At 39.7% G+C, this 24,198-nt stretch overlaps 1 protein-coding gene across 2 annotated transcripts in view; it reads left to right on the top strand.

The window, feature by feature from the left end:
* The window catches only part of eRF3 (eukaryotic translation release factor 3), a 191,573-nt gene that overhangs the window by 33,336 nt on the left and 134,039 nt on the right, over nucleotides 1-24,198 (top strand). For both annotated transcript variants that reach the window (XM_067149636.2, XM_067149635.2), the window contains exon 3: nucleotides 15,781-15,927. In XM_067149636.2, the coding sequence (XP_067005737.1) occupies nucleotides 15,781-15,927 (147 nt within the window). The remainder of the gene's footprint in view (nucleotides 1-15,780; nucleotides 15,928-24,198) is intronic.

The raw sequence follows: 24,198 nt of genomic DNA, 5'->3' as shown, positions 1-24,198 counted from the left end.
TGTACAAGCGCTCGCCATCTCCTTCTGTCTTCATACATCTTCTGTCCAGTACATCCCCCCATTTGTGTCCTCTCTCCTCCACATCTGATCTTAGTCTCTATCCAATGTTTTCTTGGTCTTCCCTGTGGTCTTCCTACGAGATTAAGGGGTCAAAATATTTTCTGGCAGGTCTTTCCCTGTTCATTCTCATTATGTGCCCATACCACTGAAGTCTGCGTTTCTTTATGACACTGGTAATAGGAACCTCAATACCAGCTACTTTCCTATTCACTTTGTCCTTTCTGGTAGTTTGGTTCGTGGTTCTAATGAATCTCAATTCAGTTGCTTGGATTCTACTGAAGTCTTTGTTTAGTAGGGTACATGCCTCTAAACCGTACGTGAGGATTGGTACGAAGTAAGTGTGGTACATGATTGTTTTTGCTTTTTGTGATATTTTGCAGTCCCAGAGAAGATTTGTGACTTGACTGTAGAAGTTTGATGCTTTCTGTGTCCTGAGAATATCCTGCCTAACAATGTTGTCTTTCGAGTTTGTGCTTCCGAGGTACTTGAAGTGGGAAGCTGATTCAATTTTTGCTCCTTCCAGAAATATATTTGAGCTTGTTCCTTCCCTGTTGATGGTCATTTCCACTGTCTTTGCTTTGCTCATCTTCAGTTCAAAATTTTTGAATGTGTTGTTCCATTCATCAAGTTTCTTCTGAACTTCAGCTTCTGTCGTGCCCCATAAAAGCACATCATCAGCAAATACCAGGGCGTTTGGTTCACTGTTCATTTTATTGATAGATTGTCCATTGCTATTACGAACAGGTGTGGTGATGAGCACTTCCTTGTTGGACACCTCTCTTTGTTTCAGACCATTTTGATCGTCTGTTGCCTATCTGGACACAGCTGTAGCACTTCTGGTATAGCATCTTGACTTTAATTAAGTACTTTGGCACCTTTAGGTCTTCCAGACATTCCCGTATCTTGTTTCGAGGAACACTATCATATGCTTTTTCAATGTCCACAAATGTAATCACAAGATTTCTTCCGTATTCCCAATACTTTTCTGTCAGCATTTTTACTGCAAAGATAAGATCCACAGTACTTCGATCTTTCCTGAACCCATATTGATCTTCCTCAAGCAAAGGTTCCACTATCTTCCTAAGTCTCTTTTTTATGATCTTTTCCAGTAGCTTCAGTGAGTGTGACAACAGCACGATGCCTCTGTAATTTCCACATTTCCGTCGGTTGCCGTTTTTGAACAGTGGGATGATGACTCCTTTACTCCAATCTTCTGGGATTTTGTTTCTTTTCCAAATCACTGATAACACTCTATATAGCCAATTCAATTCTGGTATTCCAGCTGCCTTTATCATGTCTGAGCTGAGATCATCAAAGCCTGGGGACTTCCCATTTCGCATGCTCTTTAGTGCTGTTTCTACCTCAAGCCATGTTAATGGGTATTTGTTGTTTTTGGCTTCATCTACACTACAATCCTGGGTGGTGGTGTTGTCCCCATCTCCATTTAACAGCACGTTGAAGTACTTCTTCATTTCATCCCTGATCCCTTCCTCTGTTTATATTAAGCTACCATCATCTGTTTCCAGTGCAAGGATGTTTATATTTTTATTTCTTTTACTGTTTACTATTTTGTATAGTAGTTTCCTACTTCCTTGACAGTCTTCCTCTATCCTCGTAGTAAAGTCATCCCAGCACTTTTCCTTTTCTTCCTGGATCAGTCTTTCTACAGCCAGTTTCTTTTTCCGGTATTCCTGTGCTAGATGTTCAATTTCTAATTCATTTTGTCTATCATCTGTTTTCTTTTTCTCGAGGACTAATTTTCTTTTCAGTATATTTGTATCTTTTACTGCTCTCTTCACTCAGTCATTCCACCAACGTGTTTCCTTCTCTTTTGGTGTGGCACTTGTTTTTCCACAAATTTCTGTACCTTCTTTTACAAGGGTTTCTTTGGATAAGGACCATTCTTCTTCTACTCACCCTTTCTCAGTTCTGGGTAATTTAGCTGTTATCCTCGCTTCATAGTTTCCTTTCTTCTCCATGTCTTTCAACAGCCATGTCTTGGCATTTTCTTTTGTTTAATTTTGTGCACATGAACATCTTTTAGGTCAGCAATTAATAGCCGATGGTCGCTATCTAGGCACTCACTGGGTATGACTTTAACATCTGTAACATACTGACCCGCTTTTCTATCAGTGATGATGAAGTCGATCATAGTCTTGAGCTTTCCATCCCAGTTTATCTCGTTATTTTATGGCCGTCCCTCTTCCCTCTTGTGGTTGGTACAGTAGAAAAAAGCATGTGGACGACAGAGTCAAATACGAAAACCTTAAGAAACTGCCTGGTGGAATGATATTAAAAAGACTATGAACGACAAACTGTGCAGGAAGATCCTTATATCAAGCAAGAACACGGGGAGATCAACATGAAATAGAGGAGAAGCCGTCACTTTACAGAAAGAAAAATTACAGGTCAAACTGTTGGTTGTAGCTGAAAAGCAGAAATGCAAGGAAGATCTGGCTACCAAAATAACGCACGATAGAAATAAAAAACTGTTATACAGTATTGTTAAGAATAGAAGAACTCAAAAGGAATCTATCCAATCTGTAGAACTTCTTAATGGTGAGGTGACTAGAGATAAGACCAAAATATTACAGGAGTTCCAAAGGCACTTGAAACTTTACCAAACTGTTAATGTCACTCTATTAGACGACGAACCTTATGACCACTAGTCTGACATGGTTGAAGTAGAGACAGCAATATCGAAGCTGAAAACCAACACATCAACTGGATCGCATGAATTGTTGAGATGATTGAAGCACTAGAAGACAACAAACAGTACCCGAGTTTATGAGATGTAGCATCCGACGTTAAATAAATCAAAACTTTAAAAAGGCCACAAATTTGTAAGGTTTTTTATGCTCTCTGAGCGAGAGGTAAAGATTGACAGTTTACCAACTTAAATGCGGTAATAAGAGTTTTTGTTTCAATACTGTACAATAAAACTTCCACCAAAGGAGCAATATTACAATTAAACAGAAGTACGCTGTGATCATTTAGTATTTGACTACACACTAAGAGACTGACGAATGCACGCGGCGAGGTGGTGTCTGTGACCTTAGCTACTGGCAAAGTGGGGCGCTCTAACCAGGCGAAGGACATTTTATGTGTATTTCCGTTAATAATTCCGGTAGTGATTAAAGAAAAGAAAAGAATTATCTGATAAATGGCTTTTTTAATAATTCCCAGTTTCAGCCAACTACAATGGAATAAAAAGTTAATGATGCTTGTTGTTTAAAGGGGCCTAACATCTAATGTCATCAGTGGGGGAGCGACTGGATGTACAGGGTACTAAATAGGATCTGGAAAGGGAATGCAATACCCAGTGACTGGAAGCAAGGAGTCATCATCCCATTGTTGAAAAAAGGTGATAGAAAGAAGAGGTATAACTCTGCTGTCACAAATCCTTGAGAGCAGGTTTAGAAAATATGTTGAACCTACACTTCAGGAGGAACAACGTGGATTTAGACCTTATAGATCAACTATAGACCTCATTTTTTGCCACTAGAATGCTCAATGAGAAGTATTGGGAGAAAGTTAAAACACTTATACCTGTTTTTTCTGTACATCGAAAAAGCATATGACCATGTACCATGCAGGCATATATGGGAATGTTTGAGGCATAAGAAAGTGCCTGATGACATCATAGCACGAGTACGATGATCCTTGGTTAACTTCAAAAGCTTTAACCCTTTCACTCCCACATTATGAATTCAGCTGTGGAAAATTTTTTATTCAGTATTTTCTGTATTAATACAATGCACTAAACACAAACATTTGTTGTTTAATATTTTTTATCAAATAATTTATTTTTTACATCATGTTGTTCAGGAACAACAATGGGACTCGACGGTCAAATGAAATGCGAAATATAATACTAACACAACAGATGGAAACTATTATAAATTTTGAAATAAGTAAACACATTCTTTGGTGAAATTTTCACTCTTAATCATACTAAGTACAAAAATTAACATAATTATGAAAAATAAAATACAAACATTATGAAACAATTACAAACGAAATAAAGACATCAATGTTTTTCAACATGCAACGACTATTTCTTGTGAGAGTCACTGAAGCAATTATTTTTTGCTGTCAAGCACAAATGATCACCACATTTTCTGCACATGATATGTGCAAAGCCCTTTGGGCAAAGTTTGCACCGGCCTTGCTTCACATCATATCCTGGCCAATGGCCAATATTGTCATATCTGATATCAGCAATTGGATTTGTTGATACTTGCACCTTCCTCTTCTTTGGATTCTTCTCACTACTGCTGGGTCCCCCTTTCCTTTTCACATCGACTTTCCCACTCTTTGTCAGGCCTGTTGATATATCAGCCTGAAATTGCATCAGTGAGTACTCACACTTTTTCCCTCGTTGCTCTTGGTATCGCATGTACAACAGCCAGCTGCTTACGACTGCTACCCCCAGACACCAGAATACCAGTCGCATATACCACTTCTTCGATCGTATGTCAATGATATAAGGCTCCAGAAGCATGTCAGCTTTATCAACCCCTCCCATGAACGTGTTGTACTCTTTTACGACAAACGGTCGATCCACCTCTATAGCCTTCTTTTCTGTAGCTCACCACCTTTTGCATTTCGATTCAGGCTCTATGGCAGCATGTGATGATATGAAATTGATGGCTTTCCGATCGAACCACCGGATCAGGGAAAGGTTAGACTTGGTTTCAACTCTCCAGTCTTTACTACCACGCCCCAATTTCTTCAGTTCTTGCTCATTTGCCAAAGGACATTTTCCCATTCTATCCTGTCTAATTGTGCCAACGCAGAGTATACTCCTAGCTTTTAGTGCTACTGCCAGTTGCAAGGATGAGAACCAGTTATCAAGGAAAACTTTGAAATTTTGTCCTTTGGGTAAATCTTGACAAAGTGCCATTACGATGTCCCCAGAAAAGCCAAGTCCGAAATCACCACAGGTACCTTTGCCCACATATACGGAAGAGCTCATCATCATCGATATAATCTGAGAAATCACTAATTGCTGATAAATTTCCATCATTTACACCCTCAACAAGTTCGTGAATTTCCTCAATAGTCATATTTTCTAAATCCAAACGTTCCATTGTAAAACTGCCTTTAGCTTACCAAAAGTTATAAATATACACAAGCTTTCATAGTTTTAGCCTATAATTGAAACCCATCTAGCAGTCCAGTAATAGTACCACCTGAAATGAAGTAAATGGAATACTTGTGAGAATTGAATCTCCGCTTATCACTCATTTTATCAATCGAAACAGCAAAATGTAGTATTATTTTGATATTGACAATTAGTAACCTTGTAGTCCCAATGTTGTTCATGGACAACACACATGTTTATTAAGGTGTATTATCATTTCATAAACTATTTAGTTGATAATTACTATGTCACAGCAATAATGCAGGCATAACCTTCACCAAAGAAACAAATAAATAACAATTCACTGCTGAAATAACAATAAAAGATTATAAATACACCACACAAAAAGTCATCCCTAGACAGCAACTTAACCTGACATCCAAGTCAAAGAGATTAATATATCTGAAGTAGATTCATGCACCACCAAGTGGCAAAATACCATACTAGAAGCTTGTTGTCCCTCAACAACAAGGGGATTTCAAGGATTGATGAACATAATACTGTATATAAGAGCTTTAAATATGATGTTGTCTACGAACAACACTGGGAATGAAAGGGTTAAAGTACCCTCAATCTTTATGTTACATACTGTTGTTGCTAGTCATTTGGACCAACCTTGTCAGTTTGTTAGGTATTCCTGTCTCTTTCATTGCCTTCCATAACTGATCCCTTCTGATACTATCATACGCTCGTTTAAAATCAATAATCAGCTGATGAACATCAATATTATACTCATAACATTTTTCAAGGATCTGTCTGATAGTAAAAATCTGGTCCATAGTAGATCTGTTAATTCTGAAGCTGCACTGGTAATTTCCTAGATATTCTTCAACGTATGGTCTCAGCCTTCAAGCTATGATTTTTGCTAAGATTTTATAAGCAATACATAGCAGTGCTATTATCATTTCTGCAGTAATGCTGTCTTCTGGCACCTTATTGCTTTCAGGAGTATTGATTTCATCGTTAACTTCTTGCAGTGTGGGTTCCTTGATTGATTCCAGGTCCACCTCTTCTCTACTTTGTTCCTGCGTGCTCTCTTCTGTCTGCACATCTTCAACTTCACCTTCAAATCTGATTCCTTATTCAGCAGTTTGCTAAAATATTCCACCCATCTGTGTAACATCTGATCTTTACCTCCAATGAGATTTCCCTCCTTATCTTTACAGAAAACTGCTCTGGGTTGAAATCTTTTCTTTATATCTTTTACCCTTATGTAAAGTTGTCTAGTTTCTTGAACAGTCTTTCTCTCTTCTAATTCTTCAATGCATTGTTTCTCGAATTCTCTCGTTTTCTTCCTACATTCCTTGTCTGCTTGCTTTCTCTTCTCTCTGTATTCTTCTGCAGTAGTTCTTGTTCTTCTCTGTAACATTCTCCTTGCCTCGTTCCTTTCTTCAATCTTCTTCCTACAATCTTCATCAAACTAGTGCTGAATCCTCGATTGTTTCTCTCTGCCCGAAACAGTTTCGGCCGTTTTGTATATTATACCTTTAACTGTTTGCCATCTTACTTCATTACTCTCTCTTGTCCAATCTTCCACCTCATTAATGCTATTTGTCAAAACCATTTATTATTGCTGTGTTATATTTTCAACCTTTCTTAACTTAGCATCATCATACCTGGGTATAACAGCTCTTTTAATCTCTCTGTAGTTGGCTATCCTTTGTCTTTATTTTTCTGTTACCAGATAATGATCACTATGTCCATCTGCACGTCAACAGCTATCTACTTCCAGGATATCCGAAGCATGCCGTCTATAAGCATATGATGAATTTGGCCATCTGTATATACCATTATCATTCAAAACTTCATGCAAGTCTCCTTACCAGATGTTTTCCTGTAAGCAATTTCTCTTCCCACTTGGGCATTCCCACTTTGACATGCTTTGTCACTAGTGCTAATTCTTGTTCCAGTTGTTCATAAAATATATCTTCCTCTACTGACTCTGCATCTTCTGTTGGTGCATATCTATATAAATAAAAATGAATCGCTAAATGCGTTGCTAAGCGCAAAACTCGGGAACTGCCAGACCAATTCTTTTTTTCAAATATTTGTCGAAGTCCGAGTAAGGTTTTTACGAATAGAAAAATTGGAAAAACTTGAAAACCTCATTTCTCTTTTTCCATTCAAACTGTGCGTCTCTCTTTCCTTCTCCCAGGTTTGCGCTTAGTGCTGTCCTCCTCTAATCCAGCGCTTTGCCAAATGTCCGTACATCTCAATGTGATCGGTTAAAATGGGTGAATATCGGATTATGTACAAAATTTCAAGCCGCATTTGATGCCGTTAACAAAAGAAAAGTTTACAAAACAATGGAGTGTGAAAATGTTAATATAATAGAATGTTACCTCAAATGCAAAATCTTCATTGCTTAGAACTTATCATATCATAACTCCTATTTTATATTCACTATATTAGTAATTTTTTCACTGCTGGTTAAGGAACATTTCACCTCGATGTAGATAAGTTTGTTTTTAAATTCAAATGATAAGAACATGCACTATTTGTGTTTCTTTTCAGTCATGTTCCGAGATTTTTATGTGCAGGCACGAAAAAGTCAGTCGCTGGCCAACTTCTTTGCTATTGAATTTGCATAGGGGCTCAAAGCGAGGCAAATGGTCTTCTGATATGAGAGTTATTTTTAAAACAAACCCCAAGTTCTTATCTTGCTTAGTTCTCAGTTTGTGACAGGAAGAATGCCTCCTTGGATTTTGGTTTCGCGCGTACGCTCTCCAGACAGTCGTATGCAATGTCGTGTTTTGTTATAGTTGGAGACCTTTGTCTACCCTGATTGTCTTTAAATCTTCGCTTCTCAGCAAACAAGTTCATCGATTTCTTTGTTGATTGGTTTATTTTGTGTGTGCTTCCATATACAGCATACTCATTTCAAGACTCATGCCGCCTATAAGACGCGGGCTGAGCAACTTCGGTCGAAGAACTCGAAATGCTACAAGCCAAGCTACTGTAATTTTCAGTCTAATCGGACTGCACAACAACGTGAAGAGTGAAATGAAACTGAAAGGATTTGTATATCACAAACCTGTGCAGTGTGTCGTTCAGCTAATAATCTTCCAAGTTTGAATCAAACTGCTTTCATTTACCATGTTTCAATTGACTACAGTGCCTACCAATGTGCTGCTATTGAATCTATGAACTCAGTTCGCCAGAACTGTAAGGCATTGAAATACAAAAATGAAGCCGCGGATTGTGTTGCGGAAATGGCAAAGTGAAATTAGTCCCATTGTTTCCACCACCACATTCATTGTACTCATTGGTTTCAGGAACAGGAACAGATTCCATACATTTCCTTACAAATATCCAAAAATATAACAACTGCTTTCAATTGACTTATATGGGGCAACAAATGTACTTCGGGACAATTTCATGCCAACTTTCAAGGTAACATATAACAAACAGACTTATCCCCCATATTGCTTTCTTTTCAACTATTCTAACGGGGAAGTATAAAGGAGAAGACGTTTTTATACCAGGCATCCCTATGATTCCGACTGACATACCATTTCAATTTAAACAACTGCGGTTTCCAGTGCGGCTCGCTTTTGCTATGACCATAAATAAATCCCAGGGGCAGTCACTGAGTGTTTGCAGCATTAATCCTGAAAACCCATGTTTTTTGCATGGCCAATTGTATGTTGTCGGTTCCCGTGTTGGAAAACCATCAACTTTGTTTGTTTATGCGCCAGGTAATGACACAAACAAAAAAAAAATCGTGTACCTTAAAGCTTTACAATTAAAAATATCTCCATAGTGTTGATTGGAATCAGTGTTTTCTATGATAGTTATTTCCTACGAAGAAAGAGGAGGAAGTTTTGCCACATTATCTTCACGCCATCAACTTATCAAATTACTTGATTTGCAACGGGGGATAATTATGGCTCTGTGAGGGATTTGAAGACCTGCTGAACAGTTCCGATCTACGTTACAGTCAATCAGGGTTATTTCTGGGCAGTGATTAGCTGTGACCTATTTGAGCATTTCCTTATTCACAATCTAGTAATATTGCAGGTAATGAAAACACGATTTTCCAGTAGTTTGTCACTAACTTTTGGTAGCAGTAGAAAATTAACTCATTTGATGTTGCTGATGTAGTCATTTGCATTATTCTGATTCTTGCATGCAGTAGAGACTGAATTTTTGCTAATTCTTTTTTTGCTATTTGCTTTATGTCACACTGACACAGATAGATCTTATGGTGACGATGGGATAGGACAGGCCTAGGATTAGGAAGGAAGCGGCTGTGGCCTTAATTAATGTACAGCCCCAGCATTTGACTGGTGTGAAAATGGGAAACAACGGAAAACCACCTTCAGGGCTGCCGACGGTGGGGTTCGAACCCACTATCTCCCGGATGCAAGCTCACAGCCACGCGCCTGTAACCGCACGGCCAACTCGCCCGGTACAGACTGAATTTGAGTTCGTTCCATTGTCATTTATTTTTGACAGAACAACGTCTGTCGGGTCAGCTAGTATACATATGAAAGATATATTGAAGAAGTGGGCTTTTACTCGTAGAACACAAATTTTGTCATTAACGGGCTTAAAGTTCAATATTACATTCATATATGCATTTTCGACAAGGAACCTCTGTTTCCGCAGTTATAGAACAAGGTGTGTACCCCAGTTGCAAGTATTCCACTTCCTGTATTGCTACCACCATCACATTATCTTTCTTCATTTTGTTGTTCAGAATCAATAATCATCCATGTTTATTCATTGTTCTTACATTCCATGTCACGAAATACGAATTCATACGGGCCGATGACCTTCGATGTTAGACCCCTTAAAACAACAAGCACGAATTCATATGCCGGGGTCGTTGATCCATTACATCCGTCCGGTTTCCTTTGTCCTTTGGTTCCGTAACAAGAGTTTCTGGGGTAGGGTTTTTGACGACATGCCCAACCCCAGGGTACTGCTCTTACTCTGGCTCATCGCCTGTTCAGCTTGGGTGGGCCTACCAGAAGCCATAGCTCTAAGGGTCATTTGAGCATGCAAGCCTCCATATTGCGTTTGTCAAGGTGGCACTACCTGCACCCAAGTGAAAAAGGCATTATGCCTAACTTCTGGGCTCTTGCACGTTGGCACTAAATAGTCATGGCGTAACCTGTGCGGGTTTAAGTAAAGCGTATTCTCTTTTTCTGTAGGATTTTAAATTTCTTTGGTTAATAGAATTGTGGCATGCACGAACACAGCATTTATTTATCTTATTTTGTATGTAGAGAATTCAACTAGGATGTATTAAAGAAGCAGGAATTCCTCCGAAAATGGAAAGCAGTTCAGTTGAAATGGGAGGAAATTACATTATCAAGCTAACCTTGTCTTGTCACGGTTTACAGCATGGTCTGACAAGTAACAGCAAATTTCAAGAATATGATTATAGTAATGGCAGAGATTGAGTGAGTCGATCATCTGCTTTGGTAAGGGAACCTCTACTTTATTGCTGGTTATGTAACTTAAGTTGGCAGCAGTAATGAAAAGGAATAGGGCAGCGATATTTGCTTTTTAGTGTATCGTCTTAGGTCGCAAGTACTACAAATAATGGTATTGTAATGTACTGGACTGTGTAGTATACTTTACATCTCGCAAATGCAGTGTAAATTGCAGCCAGTTCAACCGTATCACGTTCCATCAGTTCATTACACCAGTAAATACTCTAGAATCTGGAATTACCGAATTTACTCGCATATAACTTGCACTTTTTCGACCAGAAATAAGTGTGAACATTTTCGGTGTGTGATATATGTGGGGATTTGTATGCAAAAGATTGTATTCCCGAAAAAACATAAAATTTGCATTAGGCTATTGAAGCATGTGGCATACCAGTACTTATTCTATTCATTGTCACTACCTTCAGTCTCCGAGCTATTCTCGCGTGCATCCCATACTGCATCATCCTTACTTCCATCCAATGCATTTGCGAGACAGTCTTCAAGAAACTCTTTACAGTAACGTCTGTCGACACAATAACCCACTCATACTCCAGTTCATCAGACGGCCTCTTTATTTTGCCTGCTGGCGTCGGCTCATGCTTCCCTCCTGCCATCCATTCGGTGTACAATGTACGTATGTTGTTCTTGAAGGGCTTGTTGACGGCAACATCTGAGGGCTGTAGACAGTGTGCGAGTCCACCAGGAATTATGAGATCAGTTTTCATTTCCTGAAGATGTTTCTTTGTGTCTTCCACCTAGTGTCCGCGGAGACTGTCCTGCAATAGCATTGCTGAGCGTCGAAGCAGTGCCCCTGGCCGTGCTCCCCACGTACGGACCCAGTCCTGGACAAGAGCTGTATCCATCCATCCTTTCTCTTGAACTTGAAACCCCTGCGGGTGGGACATGCACATGTAGAATACACCCGCAGTATCCCCTGCCTGTCGTACGAGGCGATTAAAAGAGGTGACCTAGGTGCGGACATGGATTGTGGTTTGATATCATGTGTTGGACCTTCTGCAGATGGGAGGGGCTGAATACATTCACAGGTAATCCCTGCCTGTCATAGAAGGCAACTAAGAGGATCATGTGGCCATGGTCCTCTCTTTATTTTTATTGTTTGTTGAGGGTTACTTGTAGACCGTTTCAAAATTCTCGATGTGCGTGCTCCTTGGAAATGGGCCTACGTGTGCAATTATGCTCGAAAGCCCTCACAGTGACCACCCAGGAAGCGGCGGGTGGTAATGTAATGTACCCTTGAAGTAGTATCCACCTGACAACACAGGTCCCCACACAGCCGAATGCCGGAAGGACATATTCTTATTAATTATTTTTATTTATTTTTACCTATATTTAGTGCTCTGTACATGCTATGTGGTACATGGTATTGCGGGTGACTGGAGGAAGGAAGTCCTCGTGCTCATTGCCTCCGTCCTCCTGTATTAGGCATCGTCCAACATCGGACCCCGGACAGTACCGGCTATGATCAGGTGGGTATTGCCTTGGCTGCTCGGTTATAGAGACCGCTGATCAGAGTGGGTGGCATTCGGGGAGGATGATTTCGGGCATGGCGTCGAAGCAACTTCCGTCTGCCACCTCGGGGCGTTCGCTACCCATGTCTTTAACTTTTGATTCTCTAAGGGGGCAACCCGTGGGAACAAGTGCAGTGTATTAGTCTGGGTTCCAGCTTCCCTAGGTTCCTGGTTGCTACCAGAACCGATGGGCACGATTTTAAGCTGGTCAAATCGATTCTATTCAGTCGACACATTGAAGGTGTATACGGTAAACTTGAGGATCTTAATAAAATGTGCAATGGTGGTTTGCTTCTAAAGATGAGCACTGCGCTCCAAGCAGATTGGTTGCTTAAGTGCGACCACTTTGGCGAAATCGCCGTCAAAATGGAAGAGCACAAAACCTTGAATCTGTTTCCTGGAGTTATTTTCCACCGTGATCTCTTTCTGAACACTGACGATGAATTGATGGAAGACATAAAGCACCGTGGCGTGACACGTCCGGTGCATCACGATCAAAGTCAATGGTAAAGACGTTGCGATGGGTGCGTTCATAGTCTCCTTCAAATTGTCAGTGTTGCCAGAGAAAGTCGAGGTAACAACCTATCGTTGCAATGTGAAGCCGTACATCCCGCCTCCTATGCGATGCTTTCATTGCCAGATTCGGACACATGGTATCTCATTGTTCGAATCCATCTATGTGTGGTACGTGTGGAAGAGAAGCTCATGGCTTGGAAGAGTGCAGAACTCCATATAGGTGCGCTAACTGCCCTGGTCTTAATTCTCCTCGAGATCGGATCTGTCCGGTATACCTGAGTGAGAAGAAGATCCAGGAGATTAAGACCCTGGATGGTCTTTCCTACCAGGAAGCGCGCCGTAAGTTTAATTCTCTGAATGCACCGGCCAAGACACTAAACTTCAGCATGATAGCACAGTCTCTCCCAGGTTCGTCATTTACAACTGGAACACCTTCCAGAATATCGCTGCGCCCAAGGCTGCTCCTGTAAGCAACGCCGCAAAGAGAAAGCTCTAAGGCGGGTTCATCCCGGCCTTTGACCACCAACACGTGTGTACCGGCTAAGAAACCTACGCTGGCACAGCAGGGGAAACGTCTTCTTCCCTCACAAGGTCCGCGGAAGCCGCATCTTAAGCCGGTGGAGGTGGTATCGTTGACTAGGGCTGGGAAATCACCTCCCAGCCTGTCTAAACAAGAATCGACGGCGGGAAAGAAGAGCGCCCTTACCAGGCGTTCTTCCACTTCTAAGAAAGGGGTGAGTTGCTTAATGTCTGCATAATATAGTTGAAAATGGTCGTCACATGTTAACTTGACAGCGTTGCGGGATTATACACACGAATCAGTGCTCTGGCAACATGGCATGAGGGGCTAATAAATCTTAAACTCTGCGTCAAATCGATCACTGAATGATAAAATGTATATTTAATATCGGAATAAATAATAACGAAGAAGGGGCGCGATGACGCAGTGGCCAAACTGCTTGCAACCATCAAGACTAACTGGGTTGGAGTCCCAGTTAAGGTGCGTGTGATTTTCAATGTGAAAGTCACGTCCGGTGGTTCGGATTTCGCATAATTAATAATAGTAAATAATAATGTCCCGTGGCTTATGATCGCGAGATTATCGGCCACTTAAAACTAAAAGCTTCCTTCCTCCCAATAATAATAATAATAATAATAATAATACTGCCATGTGGCCTACTTAATAAAGTGAAGTATTTTTATGAATTGTCACACATTTAACACTAATAACAGTGAATGTAAAATGGACTAAATTTTTTTTTTAAAGCTGAACATTCAACACGTAATGCAGTTTGAATGAAAGCTTGATCACAAATACAAAATACGGTATGGTATAATAAAGTGGAAAAAAAAAAATTGTTCATTCTGCTTCCGAGACTCGTAGAGCAGGAAGTAATTGTTGATAAGCCCTGAAGTTTCTTCTGAGCTCTGTGTTTCTTCACCGATTCTCGTACCTGCTGGCGGCATACGCATAACAGGACACGTGTCATCTTCCTTCACCTTGCATGCCTTTCCCTTTCCTTTCTTTTAAAATCCCTATCGTCCTTCCCGCGATACCGTTTACAATGTTCCTTTATAGTAAGCGGAAAATCACCTCAGTCTAAACACAGATTGCTGTTCTAAAATATTTCCTTTACAATTGAGGTTAACGCAGAAACTGAATCCTGTGGGCAGCGTGTTGCATCATAATGCATTCGTGCATACACGCTGCACCAAGTGACAGGAAACTCCCTGATCGCCTGCTTGCGAGAGCATCGTAAACGTGCGATGTATTTTACTATCGGCTTTGTATGAAACCATTTGAAATTTTAAACGAATGATACAGCAGCTTGAAAGGGTTTACAGTATTGCCTTTGCATACCGAATTTTATTCAAACTGAACCATGCACTTTTCGTTGCGTGTTTACATGGCCTGCAGCGAGAAAGTCGTCGCCTTATTATACAAACTGTTAATAACGTACTGTGAAGAGAAAGAGCATTAGAATGAACATTTACCATTATTATTTTCATACCTTTCCATCATAATAAACAGTAATTCCTAAAGCTATGACTGTACATAAAGGTTCAATTGTCCACACAATTAAAAACTGGAAAACATCAATAAATGAATACATACAATAACATTAATAAAATTTCATGTTTTATCTGTTATAAGAACACATTTTTAAGTTTTATTTTAAACTTCACATTTTCCTACTTGGCTGGACTATTCTCTGGAATCAGCCTTATATTAATTTGTTGTGGACGCCTAAGTATAATACCAAGCTTGATAGCTGCGGCCAGTATCCAGTATTCGGGAGATAGTGGGTTCGAACCCCACTGTCGGCAGCCCTGAAGATGGTTTCCCATTTTCACACCAGGCAAACGCTGGGGCTGTCCCGCAATTAAAGCCACGGCCGCTTCCTTCCCAATCCTAGCCCTTTCCTGTCCCATCGTCGCCATAAGATCTGTCCCTGACAGTGCGACGTGAAGCAAATTGCAACCTAAGTATAATTCTGATGAATTGTGAAATTTGACAAAACCTCAAATAAAGCCAATATGTGTTGGTGAAACAGGGCATGAGTGTTTTTGTCATTGATCGCATTAGTGTGTGAGAGTGGTGTGTGCTGAGACAAAGCACAAGGAAAGGTAGATTATCAAATGAAGACTCCATTTAACTACTCTGTAACATATTAGGTTGTATTGTAGTCGGTTTAAGTAAGACTCTGAAGGTGGTCAACCGTGTCATCCGATTTGAAACTTCAATCTTTTTCCAGGTCATGGAACCTTTTTTCATTAGCAGAGAATCTGCTGCAAATAGAAACTGGTGTTTGACTACAGTTCTTCTCGCTGTTTCAAGTAGGACACTGGGAACTTGCTCAGAGTTGTTGGCTAGCACCATGATTTTGATGTTTCTAGTTCTGGCTCCAGTGGTGTTCTGTGCTTTGCCCTCTAAAAATTAGAATGCTTTTGAATTAGATTCAGAGTGCCAACCCTACAGTGCAGTAAATCCCTTTATGATAATATTTTATTGGTTGTATCTTCATATTTCTTTAAGTGATAGAAATCCATCCCCTGGTAATGCTGTTCATGTTTGTTGTACTAGATGCTGGTAAGTCGACCATCGGCGGCCAGATTATGAACCTGACTGGGATGGTAGACAAGAGAACACTAGAGAAGTACGAGAGAGAAGCGAAGGAGAAGAGTAGAGAGACGTGGTACCTCTCTTGGGCCCTGGACACCAACCAAGAAGGTAGGATGTTATCAAATAATATGACTTGAATGAATCCAAAATTAAGTTACAAAATACTATAAATAGAGTTTGTGATTTTTAGCATTTGCGATAAATGCGAAATATGTCGAAACTTTGTCAGTGTATGTGCCTTCATCTTATATGACCCGTACGAGTGGTTTTTAGCGATTTCGAATTAGCGATAAAATGCGAAATTGATTCAAAAGGTGAAACTATACAATTTATACGAAATAAATGCAAAACTCGCAGTTTTATACGGAATAAAAATATATCTTTTTAAAAACGATGCATTTTTCTTAAAAATAAGCTATTTCAGGAGAAATAATTATTACGGCACCCATTGCGATCGTAAAGCAGGCGTGCTTTGACGGACACTTCCGTCCTGCTGCATGGAATATTTATAAGTTCATTATCGCAGTTAGCTGGTCGGAGAGATTTATTCTCTTTGTTTTGCAGCCTACCCAATTGATGTCAGATGATACCTGAAGCTATTTTCTCTGTGTAAATAGTAATTCTGAGCTGAAATATGCAAAATAAAAATCACCTCATTTTGCCGCTCGTTGTAAACAATCATGGCGGCATCCAAGCGCGGCATGGATGACTTTATTCATAACTGGTTTGAAAATAGTGATGTTGAAAGTGGAAATAATTCTCTGGAGAGTGAAAATACTTCTTCAACTGACGGTGATGAAAGTGATTCCGATTTCAGTTCTGAGATGATAGTGCCAATTGAAACTACGTGACAAAACCAGAATGCAATAAGAGCGAGTGAGAAGTCTAGTATTTTTTTTCCTTTACGTCGCACCGACAGTTAGGTCTTACGACGACGATGGGACAGGAAAGGCCTAGGAATGGGAAGGAAGCGACCGTGGCCTTAATTAAGGTATAGTCCCAGCACTTGCCTAGTGTGAAAATGGGAAACCGCGGAAAAACATCTTCAGGGCTGCCGACAGTGGGGTTCGAACCTACTATCTCCCGGATGCGAGCTGACAGCTGCGCGCTCCTAACCGCACGGCCAACTCGCCTGTTGAGAAGTCTAGTAAAATGATACTTGGAATTATGATCTTGTTGACAATAAGCTTCTTTCTATAACATTTAAACCAGTTTTTGAAATTCACTCTATAGTGGGGAGGGGGTTGGGTAATAATCCAAATAAATGGACGTAGGGAATGAATTTCTAACCCCACAGTTCTGGGATCACATTTCCAAGGAAACCAATGCCTATGCCTCTACATTTCTTGCTATTTATGTGCTTACCTTGAAACCAGTAATACTTACGAACGAAAACATTGGTTTCCTGTTACCTACTATAGACGAGCTAAAAGCTCGCTTTGCTTTGTGTATTCTTGTGTAGCTTATGTGATTAATCAAATTTATGTTAAAGTGACAAAAAAATAAATAGTATGTAAGGGAATATTTCCTTTCACAAGTAATGGTAGGCCAAAGGGTTAAATCATTCAATGTGTGGAATTTCTTTCACTGGCTAAAGAGCACTGTAAAGACCAATCAATCAAACAGCAAATTCACTTTCAAGCACCACGTTCATTCTCTTTGTGTGTTGACCCTTGATCATAGTCGGTTATTCTTGACATTGGTGTTGAGTAGAAGTTCCGTTTAAAAGTACGGTAGCGATTTATTTTATTGTCTGGTAGCTGATCAAACAGCATGCCGAAAGTCACAAATCGGGACATCTTTATGTAAGCGATACAGATGGCCTATATTGATGTGCCGACTCTGCAATCAAAGACTTGAAGAAGAAAAGAAATGTTTTGCAGTCCTTCCTTTGCCTTGGCAGCCCTTCTGTCTATTTGGGCCTCTACGAACAGTGTCGATGTAGAGTTGTTTTCAGCAAGTACAGCATAATTGTTACTGATAAGCAGTCTCAAATGAAGGAGGACACCTTTTAAGCAATTGGCATGTTGTACTTCAGTCATCATTGGAATTCCTCTTCTTTGAAAGTATGTTGTACTGTGATAAGTAAATACGTTCAGAATAGTATTTTTTACTTTGAATATAAGCATATTCCTGTGTGTGCATTAATACTTCTTGCAGTCTTATGATGTTTGTCTTATTTTCCATAGTGAATTCAAAACTGCATGACGAGCAATGTGTGATTAAAACCGTATGATTTTACTCCCAACTGTTGTGTGTGCAGTTTAGCAAATTATGCCTATTTTAAATCAGTTTGCTACAAAACGTTAAAATTTGAGAAGTTTAGATGCTACAAAATGCTAAGAAATTCAAAACGCTAAACCTCTGATTTTTAAATCCTATAAACCACGAACTCTAGTGATAATCCTCCGCACTGTGATAGGGTCACGTGACGGGCTATGTTTTATGACCGGATGCCCTTCCTGATACAAACTCTGTTTATAGGGACAAACACAAACATCCAGGACCCACTGAACCAGGCACAACAATGCTGGCCACTTTTGCCAAGGAGGTAGAAATAAATTATAATCATTATAAAAATTAATAAAATTTAAATTATAAAGAACACTTACAACTGAGGAAAAGGCACGAAGATCAGAGCATCTGAAGAACTACTGGGAGGACCGCAAAGTCCTAACAATCCCTTCAGAGAGACCTGAACGATGGACTGAATAAAGTGATCCTATGCGATCATAAAACAAGAAGAAGAAGAAGAAGAAGAACGTAATTTTAAAGTACATTTCAAAAACATAATTTCTGCTAAGTGTTGACCTGTTGGGTTCCTGTATTCCTGTTTTAGCCTTGGCTCATTTTCATGGCTGGATACCGTATGACCCGGCCAGGGCAGGCCGCTAAACCTCCTTCATGGTTTTGATCCATATTGATGTGTCATCACAATAATTATTATTATTAAATTAATCTTTTTCTTACAAAAAAAATAAAATAAAGATGGTGGCAGGTACATCACAGATGTAAAGGTCATCCCTAGTGAAAGCATGGACAGTGACTACAGATTGTTGGTAGTAGACTTCAAACATAAGGCAAATGAAACGCAGAAACTTATTACGAAAAAACCAAGGGTTAAAACTTGGAAGTTGCAAGAAGTCCAAATAAAGGAAGAATACAAACTAAGGATTCAACAGAGTTTGCCGAAGTGTGAAGTAACCAGCGTTAATGAAGAATGGAAGGCCTTCAAAGACACCTTTGTGGGAGAAGCCAAAAACCTATGTGGAGTTACAAGTTCTATCAAAAGAAAAAAAGGAGACACCATGGTGGAATGATAGAGTGAAAACAGCGGTGAAAGAAAGAAACCAAATAAAGAAGGCACTGGACAAGGAAAAACAAAAACAGGGACAAGAACGAAATGAACAAGAAATACAAAGACTTCAAGGAGTATACAAGAACAAGAAACTTGCTGTAAAGAACAATGTAAGGGAAGAAAAAGAGAAGAAATGGAATGAGTTTGCAGACAAACTGGAAGAGGACAGTAGAGGAAATATGAAATTGCTATACAGAGTAGTGAAAAACAAGCTAAGGGATCAAGAGACCATAAAAGCAATAGAACGTGATGATGGAACTCTGGCACAAGAAGAGGGAGAAATTAAACAAGAACTCAAGATCTATTTCGAAAAGCTGCTGAATGGAGATACAGAAAACATAACGGATAGAGGAGAGCCAAGTCGAGGAACCACAACTGAACCACCAATTACATGGCTTGAGGTTGAAAATGCGCTCAAGAGCATGAAGAAAGGAAAGGCAGTGGGCATAGATGAACTAAGTGCAGATATGCTGAAAGCAGCAGGAATTCCAGGAATCCAATGGCTCTACAGACTGCTCAACAAGATATGGGAGGAAAATACTATTCCTGAGGACTGGAAGATGGGCATCATTGTACCTCTGTTCAAGAAAGGAAACCGAAGAAATTGTACTAATTATCGTGGTATTACACTACTATGAAAATATTGGAAAATATAATAGAGACCAGAATCAGAGATACTGTTGAACCAAAATTGGAAGAAGAGCAGTATGGTTTCAGACCAGGAAGATCAACTACAGACCTTATATTTGCAATTAGGATGTTAATGGAAATATACTGGGAGAAGAACAAGCCTTTATTTCTAATATTTTTGGACATTGAGAAAGCATACGATAGTGTACCAAGAGAAAGAATTTGGCAATGCATGAAAGAAATTAAAGTGCGAGACAGCTTCATAGACAAAGGGAAAATGTTGTATAGTGGGAACAGAAGCTGTATTCAAGTAGAATGTGGTTTGTCGGACTGGTTTGAAACAAAGAGAGGAGTGCAGCAGGGCAGCTCATTGTCACCACTTCTATTTATTATTGTAATGGATGTAGTAATGAAATCTATTAAAAGGAAAGAACATGGAGATATCAAAGCCTTCACATTTGCAGATGATGTTGCGATCTGGAGTGACTCGGAAGACGAATTGAGAGAGAGAATACAAAGCTGGAATGAGGAGTTGAAGAAATATGGTTTAAACATTAGCAAGACCAAGACGGTGGTGATGAAAGTGTATGGGGAAGGAGCAGAACCAATAGTCATGTTAAATGAAGCTCAACTGGACAGTGTTCCAGTTTTTAAATACTTGGGTAGCGTTATATCAAATGACAACCTAGCAAAACATGAGGTGAACACTCGAATCAATAAGGCAACACAATTTTACCACCAGGTAAGACACCTGCTGTGGGATGAGCAAATACCCATGAAAACAAAAATGACATTGTACAAGTCCTATTATACACCAATTCTTACATACAGTCTCGAAACCACAACACTGACCAATAGAGATAATTCCAAACTTCAGGCAGCTGAAATGAAATTCCTACTCACTATGATCCAGAAAACCAGGAAAGACAAGATTAGGAATGAGAAAATTAGAGAAGTAGGAATAGATGGTTCTCTCCTCAATAAGATTTAGATATCAAGACTGAAGTGGTTTGGTCACATGAAGAGGATGCCAGTAAACAGAACTGCAAGGAAGGAATTTGACAGAAAGGTAGAAGGAAGACGACCCATGGGAAGGCCACGAAGGAAATGGATAGATTTAGTTAAGAGCGATGTACTGCTGAGAGGTCATGATTGGGACAAGTTGGTGGAGGAAGAATGGTACAAGGACAGGATGAGATGGAGGAGGCTCATATACCACACCCGGGAAACTGGAGATGGTTTAGGATGATGATGATGATGATGATGATTAAATTAATGTCGCATGGTCCACGTTTTTCAATTCTATATTATACTATACTGTATTATGCCTATACTATTACATAAGATAGTATTGAAAAAGGTGGACCATACGACATTAATTTAATAATTGTCCTGTATCTTAGCCACACAGCACGATGACATTGGAATTACGTTAGTAGACTAATAAGGTTGAGTGAAGTTTTAAAAAGTTAGGTCATAATATGAATAGAGTGGAACCTCAGTTCTCTGCTTTTGGAGAAACAGTGGAAGAAAAACATGCAAAATCTGGGAACAAATTAGCCAAACATCACAATTATCTTACAAAAACTCTGCCCTCTTTACTCATAGTTTATCAGAACACGTGGATCACCTTACATATGTTGTGAGAACAGCTGATGCAATCAGCCCTCATGAAATGTGAGATTGTTTTCAATTGCTTTTCTGAGTACAAAGTCGCGAATACTTCAAACATGCAGTATGACACTACAAAAGAGAATGAGGAAATAACACATAGCTGGAACAGGAAGGAGGTTATGGCCTTCTCAATGATCTGAGTCACTGGAACCCTCCAATGATGAATCGCAGTCATCGGTGTCACTTTTGATGCAGTTAGCCCCTACACCTTCATTCTTCTACATGTCACGTATTATTGTTTGTGTATGACTAGGGGCCGTATTTTTTGGTAATAACGATATGCACGAGTTTTCTTGATATCTTCTTTCTTGTCTATATATGACTTCCCATCACTGATCTCTATACCTGGATGGCTGGTAGCTTGGGTAGCAGTAAGCCGAAGAGAAGATGACTGGCGTCGTAAGATGGCAGCGAGCGCATGGTGCAATAGACCACGAGGAGCGCGCCTGCTTTGTTTATGCTTAGTTCAGTGACGCCAGGCCTCTTGATTGTAGTTTCACGAGTGTTCTGTGCTGTGTTATTGCAAAGTAAATAGTAGTGTATTTTACGAATTTAGGTTAGTTGCCTTGTAGTATGCTTGTGAATTACAAGATTAAATTTAAATATGTATGTGTTTATCTGAAATATGAATGAAGAAACATTCTACGGGGTATTAACATACCGCAGTATTCAGCTTATGGATGTACAAACAGAACCGATCAGCAGAAGGAGAAATCATTTCATCGGGGAGTTTTAATAATAATGTTATTTGCTTTACGTCCCACTAACTACTTTTTTAAGGTCTTCGGAAACGCCGAGGTGCCGGAATTTAGTCCCGCAGGAGTTCTTTTACGTGCCAGTAAATCTACCGACACGGGACTGTCGCATTTGAGCACCTTCAAATACCACCGGACTGAGCCAGGATCGGACCTGCTAAGTTGGGGTTAGAAGGCCAGCGCCTTAACCGTCTGAGCCACTCAGCCCGGCTCGGGGAGTTTTATACTGTACATAAGAATCTTCCTAGGGTAGTGTTTTGAGTTTTAGGTTTATTGTATCTTATTTCGCATATTCCGGGAGCAAAATGGCAATTAATTTTTGTAGGTTTCCTTTCTCGAGACCCGAACATCTAACAACATCGATTAGGAGTATCAGGCGGGAGAATTGGGAGCCTTCTAAAACAGCTGTTCTCTGCTCGAATCATTTAGAGGAAGACTGTTTTGATAGAAATGGACAAACTGTACACCTTAGAAGTGATGTACAGCCAACTGTTTTCAATTTTACTGAACATTAACTGCAAGTAAAGATTTACTTATATATTTTTTTAAAAATTTCTCATAATTAAACTGACGGTTTCGATGAAATAATTGACGTGACCTTATAACAATCTTAGAAAATGAAGTCTGGAGGAAGTCTAGACCTTATTTACATCAGTAATAATTATGGGTTTCAGACACTGGAGTGGTGGGAGAAGGAAAAGTGTGGTGGGTGTTTGGGGCTATTCCATTATACTATTCGTGGTATTTGGGACTCTTTTAATTGGTGTTACATATTTCTGATGATAACCATCAATATCGCTTTGCTAGCTGAATTTAATTAAAGAGGTCTGTAATAGTACATTAAGCTGCAGGTAATGTGATATATTGACTAGTTTTGAATATTTGCTGGTTTTATAAATGTGTACATTTGCGTCAATGATATTTTAATTTGATAATATGCGCGTTATTTCTTGGAAACAGGAAACAGAAATTCATTATCAAGCACCAATTACGATATGTCGAATCTAGGCCTGTATATTGAGCTACGTTTATAGGTACATCATTTTAAGAATGCATAATTTCGTGGCATACATGTATACAATTTACAGCAATGTTTCCAGAAACTGGTTTTCACTCGTATTGTGTTACCGATCGCTAATTGCATGTATTCAGCACCTAAGTTAATATTTGCCGGCCGTTATTATACACTCATGTTGATTGCTATCCCGGAGATTTACTGACCTCGGAATGACGTGTCAGTGATCACAATGTCCTTATGCTTTGAGTGAACATGTCTCTATATTTTTAATTATTCCAATGCGCCATTAATTGCGACTTAAAACTGACTATATTATCATTGCTTCCCCATAAGGAGAGCTCGAGGTTGGGTACGCCAACATGGCGAACCGCGCGTTCAACTTGGCATACTTTCTCCTGCAGCGGAGACCTGCCATCAGCGATCCATGTATAAAGATCAGTGCTTCCCATGTACTAAAAATACCGTATTTTAGCAAAAGGAACTCACGAAATATCGCGAAATTTGATTTATTGTGCGAATTGCGCAAATAATCACGAAATATACACCATTTGGTGCGAAAAATGCAAAATAGCACCAGAAGAGCTCTCCAGTAAACGTTTAAATGCTTCTGAGAACTTGACTATTGTAGTTTCCTTCTCATTTGCTTGATAGCGCTGTATATTCCCCGCACAAATGCACACAAAGCGGTACGCACTGTGTATGGAAAGTATGTGCATTCAGTTCCGCGATCTCTAAGGCAGTCGATAAAAATCAATATCTGTTATCGATTACAGCAAATAGCGTTGTGGTCGTAACAAGATACAAGACCGGTCGTAGATACAGCAGTGCGCAATGAGAGTTCGTTACTTATGAACCTTTATCGGCAAATGTCCAACATTTAAGTATGAAAATGCCGAAAACTGAAGTCACAACAGGTTTTTCGAGGGCCGAAGAATACAACAGTG

This window comes from Anabrus simplex, chromosome 6, assembly GCF_040414725.1.
Source record: "Anabrus simplex isolate iqAnaSimp1 chromosome 6, ASM4041472v1, whole genome shotgun sequence".
NCBI classification, from domain to species: domain Eukaryota; kingdom Metazoa; phylum Arthropoda; class Insecta; order Orthoptera; family Tettigoniidae; genus Anabrus; species Anabrus simplex.
This window is presented reverse-complemented; position numbering and strand designations above follow the sequence as displayed.